The following is a 9,530-nucleotide window of genomic DNA, read 5'->3' as shown; positions in this document are numbered from 1 at the left end:
GTCGAGGGTACAGTTGAGGGTGCCATCGAAGCAGTTGAGGGCACAGTTGAAGCAGTCAAGGGTGCCGTCGGAGCAGTTGAGGGTGCCGTCAAAGCTGTTGAGGGTAGAGTGGAGGGTGCCGTCGGAACAGTTGAGGGTGCCGTCAAAGCTGTTGAGGGTAGAGTGGAGGGTGCCGTCGGAGCAGTTGAGAGCACAGTTGAAGGTGGCAACGAAGCAGTTGAGGGAGCCGTCGAGGCAGCAAATATTTTCAATAAAGGCTACTGTTGATGTCTACTAATATGGGTAAAGATCTATGGTAAAGACTATTCCTGTCTATCCAAGTCTGTCATTCTATGGCCCAGTTCAGGGAAACATTCTGACTATCTCACTCCATCCCCAATCAATACCTATTTAATTTTTACTGTAGAGTTTGTCATTTATTTTGCATATACCTTCCTACTAGCCCAACCATATTACTTTTTTTTCTTCTGTTTTACCATAGCACTTTCTATGGATGTGTGGATGTTTACTTCAAAGTTTAAACTACTGGAGAACACTATGCTAATGTAGATGGAGTATGCAAGGAAGCATATGAACCAAAAATGATATACTTTATTTTTTTATAAAAAGGATGTAGCATATATAATGTACACAGTTAATGAGTCATCAATTTAAAATATGGGCCGGTTATATTCCAACTATTTCGAAAGCTATAACAGAAGAACAATTATAATGCCCCTGTAGCAGGAATTTCCTCAACACTGCCAAGGGTCAAATTTGGGGAAAAGTATCCCTCATCGATCTCATTGGTGTATTCACTTCTTTGTGGAAATGTTAGTTAGACGGACAAAGCTTTTCAACAAATAGCTATCCCGGGGTCCTAGGTTGCTACCCGTCTCAAGTGCTCAAAACAGAGGGAACTATTTCTACACCATATAAGTCCGCTGCCACTGGCTCTGAAACTGGTTGCTTGGGTTTGACAACGGCCTCCAGTGTGAAGAAATGTCTACTTATCAGTTGCGATGTAGGCTGAAGCGCCCCGTAAAGTGCTTGCAATGACCGAACGTCTTCTAGTGCGTTGTGTGCGTCGTAGTCCACCCCCAAAAGCTCCCGAACCAGGTTTTCTTGTCTAAAACTCTTGTAACCATTGTCCTTGCAAATGTCCCTTGCAAGTGGAAGAGTGTCCAAGCACCCGGTAATTATTGACTGGAATTCAACTCTGAGGTCGAGTTCGTCCAGTGCCCTGAGAAGTACCGGGCAATCAAAGCGGCGAATATTGTGCCCAATAAGTATAGGACGTCCAAGCATGCGGAGAAAGGCCATAAATGACAGGACTACATCCTTTAGAGAATTTGTGAGCACTGGTTGGCGATTGAGGAACAATCTGTGTCTGCGGACCCTGAAACCGGTTACTTTGGCCGCACGGCTCTGCATTCGACACCTGGGCACGGTGTACAAGTTGATGGAGTTACATCCGCTCACGGCTGCTAACTGGACTATTTCACACGCATGACCTGCCGATACAACACACACACACACACACACACACACACACACACACACACACACACACACACACACACACACACACACACACACACACACACACACACGCACACACAAAAACGCTGATTCAATCAAACGGTTTGTCGTTAATGGTACAAGATTGAGGGTCAATATTCTCACCAAGTCCAGTTGTTTCCAGGTCAAAGAAAGCCAACGAACGGTTTGCGTTACTAAGTTCAGCCTCCATCGATTTCTCAAACGATAGTTTTAGTTCAGGGCTTTGATGGAGCATTATATTTGGCATTTGCATTTAGTGTGAAAAAGAGTATTAGATTCAATTCAATTCCTCCGCGTGTTGATAATAGCGAGTATTTATCTGCGCATGTGCGGTTAAAGCCGTTCTCCTTTGTGCCATATTGATATGACGCAAGCTAGCTGCCCTCTCCGACTAAAATAAAAGATTAATAAATAATAACTATCAACTAACTCACACTAATTACTTCCAAGTATGCCTACCCCATTCAAATGTTATTTCTGAAATTGTGTTATTTCAAGATACGACAAGACAACAGGTTATTCAACTAACTACTTATTTTTGTCAATACTACTTTTAAGATGACGAAGATTGTCTTCAATGGCTCGTTGGTCTAGGGGTATGATTCTCGCTTTGGGTGCGAGAGGTCCCGGGTTCAAATCCCGGACGAGCCCATACGTTTTCTTATCGTGCTTGTTTAGTAAATTCAGTTCGTCTATACCAGTCATTACAGCCAAGTTTAGTAATAATTAGATAAAGACGAATACAAGTATCATACATTAAATTATTGATTTGTGCGGATATTTATTTTGGAAGTTGAAAGGACCTCTTCGTCTTAATAAAACTACAACTCCCGCTAGGCTTTGCATCGGCCAAGGTAGGTAGGCTTAAAGCGATGGTAAAAGCATCTGTTAATCGCTTCAATCCCCAGGCTCTTGAGTTTTCAAGGATTACTAGCCTGACAGTTCATGTTCGCCGGCATAAATGACGTCCTCCTGAGATAAATGATTAAAGAATAGCGATTCAGCACACCGAACAACGATGACAATGGATTTAAATTCCATTATAGATCAACTGGAGACCGGTGATCAAGACCTTGCATTGGTTGCCCTGCAGATATATAACAAGGAGGTAAACATCACTGTTTATGTAGGTCTACTAGCTGTCTGTTAAATCTGTTTTTGTTTCCTACCTTATCGCAGCTGAATTGCTATCTACACGCAATATGCCTATCGCTTATTTTACAATAACTCGCTTTCAATGCAGGGCTATTTTATGTCGTCTGGCCCAATCTATTCTGAAACGTTCGAATGTAAGCGCAGTTAGGTGGGCCATAATATTTCTAGCACTAGTCCGGCGTTACTTTGTGTATTTTTTTTATGTCAACGGCATCACCACTGATTTGAATGCAACGGTGATTAATCTCCTGCACATAGTATGGCTTCTCAGGTGTTGGGCTGATGCACTTTACTAATGATGATCTTAGGCTATAAACGAGGAGCAGGCACGTCAGGCATTTGTCCCCCTGGTTTGGTCGTGGATTCCATGTATTGGCTATAATATACAATTGATTAGGCTAGATCTCATGAAGTCATGGTACAGTTAGCCTACTCCAGGTATCCGTTCCTACCACAAGCGTCGTTATTGGTTTTTCGGCCTCTGTATTCGAATTGAACTAATTAAGCAGTAGACAACACCTAATGCATCCCTGCAAAACCCAGCTTCATCCCTGCACCTTACACGAAGACCTCACGTGACGTCGTATGTGGTGCCGTTTGTAAACTTTTTCCGCTGAAAAAAGTGCTTCCCTTGTTCAAGATGAAGGTGGAGCTGTCTTTCATTTCCCCTAGATTGAGCAAATAAACATTCCTACAAAAGGCTTTGCAATTTTCAGGTCACTTTTTCCACATATATCTGATTAATTAGAATGAATGAATCTAAATCTACATTTTATATCTAAATCTTTCTTTTTAAATCGAAATCCTAAATCTACATCTATATCCTAAGCCTAAATATAGCCTACATATTATATCCAAGTCTAAATCTTGCATATAAATCTAAATCTTTATATCGCAATCGAAATGCTGTATCTAATATCTAAATCTAAATCCTACATATATACAGGCAGAGGCGTTCATTTGGGTGCGGCATTACGTGCATTTGGCAGGAAATGCGCACACGGACAGCAGTTCCCGCTATTTAACGACTTGCTCTATCCACCAAAATGTCCAATTCTGGCGATTTAGCTAGTAGGCCTATTTCACAAGTGCTGTTGCAGCCGGGGTAACAGCCGCTCTGTAGGTCTGGTCTACAGAGACAGTAGCTGCGTTTCCATCCTCCTGCTTTTATGCGAATTCTGAAGTATCGAATCAGTAAACGGTGATGGAAACACCAAAATTCGACTTTAAAATTTGACTGACGATTCGACTGACTTCCAACTCATATTGCTTTGCCTTCACGAAATAAATAATAACCATATGTCTTCGCACTCTCTCAAACATACGTAGATGTATGTACTAGGGGTGTGTATCTCTCCTTTATAGGACGATCCGATACTATCCAGATACATGCGCTACGATACGATTCAGGGACGATATGAATATGGAACGATTCGATGCGATTCGATTCAATGTTCTAACGATCTGGTGCGATTTGATGAATACCAATCAGACCAATCAGATCGCTCGACCAATCAGATTGTTCCGATCCGTGACTCATATTTATTTAAATGAAAATTTGAATCAGTTCTTTGAGATCACCACTTTAAGGTCTTAAAGCAGACTAGACGAGCTGTCCAGAGGCTAGCTAACGATTAGTAGCCGAGTTAAACACACTCCTCTTTTAGCTTTGTGGCAGTGGATTAACCAAAAGGATTGAATGCTTTGTGTATACACAAATAGACTGCTGTGGATCAGTTAAATATCCACTCTATCTAAAAGGCTCCTAGCTCATCTCTGAAGCAAGCTTAGAATGATTCTTCCATTGCATGCACGCACGCACTAGTGCTGTGAAAATTACCGCAAAATTAAGGTATAATAACCGCAGTATCAACTGGAAACAAAACAACCTACCCAAACTACCGCTAGTTTGATTTTCAACTTTTTTACCCTTTGCATAACACAATATTACCGATTTCTTACAGATTCATTTTATTTTAAAGACTGTACATTTGGCGATATTGTCAGTATGAGTATCATAAACTATTTTGATGACTTTACAAATAAAGGCTTTGAATGTCGAGCTGTGATGCCCTTTTCCTCCGGAGGTTCATGGGTCAGCTAAAAAGTACATGCAGCAATTAGCTCCCTTTTTACTATTTTTTTATTTATTTCCACGTACAAAATGGTTCCACATACTAGTGTAACAGATAATAATAATAATAATAATAATAATAATAATAATAATAATAATAATAATAATTGATCCGTTTTTTATAGCGCTTTTCTAAATACTCAAAGACGCTTTACAAATAAGATAGGAATACATACAGACTGTACAGACAATCAAACAAAACGGAAAAAATAAACAACACCACAACAATAGGCAACACATTAAGAAAGCGGGAGAGAGTGGAAGATGGCGGAGGATGATTTATGATTTATTGATGATTTATATTAAGATACATGTTCTACAGTTGTGTTTTAAAGTCCTGTTCAAAATTACACCCGCCCAGCATTATCCCTTTCAGTTAAATCCTTCATCACCCATTCCCCTCTTCCCTTATGTCTCTGATTGCCTCTTCAACAGAATAGCCAGTGCTTCGCATTCAACAAGGATGGGGAGTCAGAACGAGAGGTGTGTATATTAACTGTTAAAAAAAGGAATTAGAAGTTTTGGAGTAAAAGAAAAAGGTATACAAATAGTACACATTACACATTGCATATTCTAAAGATTCATATCCAGATGTTTTCATTACGATAGACTTCCATGAATTTAAACACTAGGCTGATACAATTTAACAATTTAACCACTGCAATTGATTAACAAAAATTGCAGGATGTATGGAGAATACTTAGCACTTGGAGAACACCAATAATTCTTCATTCTTCAATAAGACACTCTCTAACATGACACTGCATGAATCATCTATTGCTACTTTTCTTCTCAATATGACATATTAGCTAGATTCATAATATATACTATCGTTATCTGTCCACTCCTACTTAGCATACAAGTCAAAGATTTTCTGGTTATAATTCCTTTACACCCTACCCGTGTTGGATCATTTTTGTCCCTGTGCCTTCTGGGACTCCAGGAAGGAAAGCTATCAGAGGTACTGATGTAGAAGCAACTTGTTAGAACTCATAGACTGCAGTTTATTTCTGAAAATACATTTTTCTTTAATGATTATTAAACATGAAGATGTCAAATAAGAGTAGCAATGTGGGAAAAAGGCATGAGTTAGAGTTAGATGAGTTCGATTTGGACATCAGTATTATTTGACTGAAAGTGACTATAGAGGAGAAATGATTGAAGTCCAGTACCCGCTGCAGAAACACATAGCTAACATCATAGCACAGTGAATGGATAGTGCGTTTGTCTTCAGCGTCTTGGGGAGCTGGTGCTTGGCTTCCTGATCAGGGAGCTGCAGCCTTCCTGTCAGCTGGCGTGTGTGGAGACTGTGCGCATTCTGTCCCGGGACAAGCACTGCCTGGGGCCCTTCGTCAACCACTCTGCCATGGCCACCCTGGCGGCCATAGCTGGCATCGGCACTGCAGAGATGGGACAAGGTAAAATAATATATATTTATTTAGTATTTATTTTGAATGAATTGAATGTATTTATTTCAATTTTTTCCACTTATTATAGAAATTTGAACTGTACTGGGCCTACTCTATGTGCCGCTTGATATTTAAATTCAAGATTTTGATTTCCGCCAGGAAATAACCATACAAATTTAATAAGAATTGTTTTTCTATGTTTTTGAACTCTCCAAAGGAGGTGCAGAGGAAGGGCCAAATGTGTCTGTGGGAGAAACAAAGTCGCCAAACAATGCGTCGGAAAACCCAGATGTGGAAGTAATCGTGGAGGCGCTCAAGTCCCTCTGCAACATCCTGCTGCACAATCACACTGCACAGGTCCATCTCTTTCTGTTCCTCTGTTTGTTCTCTTTAAACCTTGACTTTAGTCAAAACATCCATTTAAACAGCACTCGTGACTTTGTGTAAAAAGAAGTACAATCTACACAGATTCTGAATCCATTTCTTATTAGGTGGTAGCGGAAGAGCTACAGCTCATGAAAGGCATTGCGGAGAGACTTAAACAGTGTCACGATCCCACATGGACCCACGAGGTATGGATGGTACACGCAACACAATAAAAAGACAAGCATCACTCCTGGTTTCTAGGAATAGATGAGTGTACGGTGTGGCCAGTGGATTGCTGAAGGGATGATTTTGGTTTCAATAGGACTGATATACGAGATGCAAACTTATGTCCACAATTTTATAAAATGCATTGCAATTTTACAATTGCACAATTGTTTCTTTATCTTCTTTATGATTTAAATAATCTCTTATCACATTCAGTCAGAAGTTATATCTATTTTATGTCACTTTATCTCAACAAAAATATATTTTCTGTTCATCTCTCAACAAAATATATATCAACATTTAATGTTCCCTCCCTGCACAGGTCCGTTTCTTTGACCTGCGTCTCACCTTTCTGCTCACGGCTCTTAGAGTGGACGTCAGAGCCCAGCTGGCCAAAGAGCTACATGGCATCAGCCTCCTCGGTAACCAGTCTACCTCACACATCAGGGTTCACCATTTTTCATTACTGACATTGCCTTGCAGTTAACTCTATAGCCCATAAATTACGTGTAGGAGTCAGTTAGAAATGGTTCACTTTGCACACATTTCATACAATCATGAAAACATAACCTGTACTGTGTGTTTGGTTTTAGTCTAGTTAGTGTGTGTGTGTGTGTGTGTGTGTGTGTGTGTGTGTGTGTGTGTGTGTGTGTGTGTGTGTGTGTGTGTGTGTGTGTGTGTGTGTGTGTGTGTGTGTGTGTAAGACAATATTGAATATTCGCTCTCCTTACAGGTAACCAGTTGGACGCCACATTAGGATTGTGTTGGCCTGATACCTTTGAGAGTGCCCGGGCGGGCTCAGAAGGCGTTCCTCCAGAAGAGCTTCCTCCTCTCAGCAGAGAGCAGACAGAGCGAGCCATGGAGATCCTAAAGATTCTGTTCAACATCACCTTCAACACTGCGAAGAGCGAGGTCGACGAGGTGATTATGGATGTTTTATTTTTATTTAAACTTTATTTAACCTGGTATTCAGATTCAGATTCAGCTTTATTGGCCAGGTTTGCGTAACAAACAAGGAATTTGACTTTGGTTAACCCTTTGCTCTCAAAATACAACACTCACATAACCTATTGTTAATATATAAAAGAAAACACAAAACAGAAAGAACAGTACAAAATATAAATATACTGTTATGTATACAGTACAACAATACAATATAATATACTAATTTGCAAAAAAGAATATACAATAACAATTTAAGAGAGGTTAGAAATGGTGCAATATCAGTGCAGTCAATATACAGTCAGAGATTTAAGATTTCAATATAAATATAAATACAGTGCAAGGCAGTTCAGTATGTCAACAAAGCTAGGGTATGCAATTTTGAGAAACCAGCGAGAGTAAGCTAGATTTTGAAAGTATCCAACCAAAAACCTTGCAAAATTCCCAAGCCAATGCCCCAAACACATAAGTGGGTAGCTCGCTAGCTTCAGCAGTAGGTCTGTCTCTCATTGTGGTAGACTCCAGTCATGCACTGGCAGAGCAGCACAGGTAGCCTGTAAGGTAGGGAGACTGGCACGTTGGCAATCCAATCATTGAATTGAGCATTTGATTTATTGATTGCTGTCTGGATGTAAAGATAATTTAACAAATGTGAAAAACTGCTTCTGAAAACAAATGCCCCACCCCAGCCTAAAGGTTATGTAAATCCCTGATTTAGAAAGAGAACTCAAGAAGGAGAAAAAAGTGAAAACTGACGTGTTTGGTTCCAAAGGACTATGTGTGAGCGGCGTGGACAAAGGCTTGATAGATAACTACCACTCTGGGAAAGCTTTTATTGTTGGAAGTAGCAGATGATGCCTCATATTTTACAGAGACAACGTAACAAAAATAACACTGAATTTGGGCTCCTAATGGGTTTCTGGGTATTTGCCAATATTGCCTTCTAACATTGCAACTCATTGAATATATAACATGAAGTAAGGCCTCCACCTGCTGGCACATAGTCAGTTGGCTAAATCTTTGTGTAATATTTGAACGATTATGATAAAAATCTATACACTGAAATAAGACTTGGCCTTGAGGAATTACACTATGAGCTTAAGGCAACTATAACTCGTCCATGGAAATGTATCATAAATGTAAATCAGTGAGGTGTTTGTGCGTGCATATGTAGGAGGACGCTGCAGAGTACAGGCACCTGGGAGCCATACTGAGGCACTGTCTCATGAGCTGTGCAGAGGGAGAGGAACGCACAGAAGAGCTCCACAGGTGGGCACCCTCACGCACCCAGCATGCTCCTACTGAATCTGGATTCTCAACTTCTTGTAACACATTTGTGGTTTGTGTTAGATTGTACATAAGGGAACACAAGGTAACTCTAATGTCAAGCTCTCAAATGGACAAGAACCCCACGAGAAATAAACACCCTGGCTAGTGCAAGAGAGATACTGATTGACCTGTATCCAACTAAAGTAAAAAATCGGCTTCTGATTCCAAAATTATGTCCACACGTGTAATCATATGATTTTGGGTGTACATACAGTCCTATTACTAACTAACTATCAGCCTGAAAGAAGTGTTAAATGTTATTCCTCTTTTAATTGCATCCTTCCCATTGGCCTTACTCATCTAGAGACCATCTTGGTTCTAAACTCTAGCTGCTAAATGCTTCTTCTGCAGCCACCTAGGTAGTGCTTAGGACCAAAATGAAACCAAGGGAGGAACATTGCTCATTCCTTTGCATCCAATCGCTACTC

The 9,530-nt window shown here is 40.3% G+C and overlaps 2 protein-coding genes across 2 annotated transcripts in view; one reads left to right on the top strand and one right to left on the bottom strand.

The window, feature by feature from the left end:
• Positions 1 to 669: 669 nt before the first annotated feature.
• On the bottom strand, positions 670 to 1,732 carry LOC307080190 (protein PML-like; the record flags this gene model as incomplete). Its single annotated transcript, XM_079742828.1, has 2 exons — positions 670 to 1,493; positions 1,666 to 1,732. The coding sequence occupies 2 exons, from the start codon at positions 1,730 to 1,732 to the stop codon at positions 877 to 879; spliced, it is 684 nt and encodes a 227-aa protein (XP_079598954.1). The 3' UTR covers positions 670 to 876.
• An 828-nt stretch (positions 1,733 to 2,560) lies between these two features.
• Positions 2,561 to 9,530, top strand: part of ric8a (RIC8 guanine nucleotide exchange factor A) — a gene marked incomplete at both ends in the record, with an annotated part of 10,931 nt that continues 3,961 nt past the window's right edge. Inside the window, 9 exons of the mRNA XM_079743857.1 lie at positions 2,561 to 2,650; positions 5,267 to 5,314; positions 5,775 to 5,792; positions 6,066 to 6,249; positions 6,458 to 6,597; positions 6,732 to 6,812; positions 7,154 to 7,253; positions 7,565 to 7,752; positions 8,948 to 9,042. Of these exons, the coding sequence (XP_079599983.1) occupies positions 2,561 to 2,650; positions 5,267 to 5,314; positions 5,775 to 5,792; positions 6,066 to 6,249; positions 6,458 to 6,597; positions 6,732 to 6,812; positions 7,154 to 7,253; positions 7,565 to 7,752; positions 8,948 to 9,042 (944 nt within the window). The remainder of the gene's footprint in view (positions 2,651 to 5,266; positions 5,315 to 5,774; positions 5,793 to 6,065; positions 6,250 to 6,457; positions 6,598 to 6,731; positions 6,813 to 7,153; positions 7,254 to 7,564; positions 7,753 to 8,947; positions 9,043 to 9,530) is intronic.

This window comes from Pollachius pollachius (genome assembly GCF_949987615.1).
Source record: "Pollachius pollachius genome assembly, chromosome: 9".
Lineage (NCBI taxonomy): Eukaryota > Metazoa > Chordata > Actinopteri > Gadiformes > Gadidae > Pollachius > Pollachius pollachius.
Note: the sequence above shows the minus strand (reverse complement) of the source record. Positions and strands in the feature narration are given on the sequence as shown.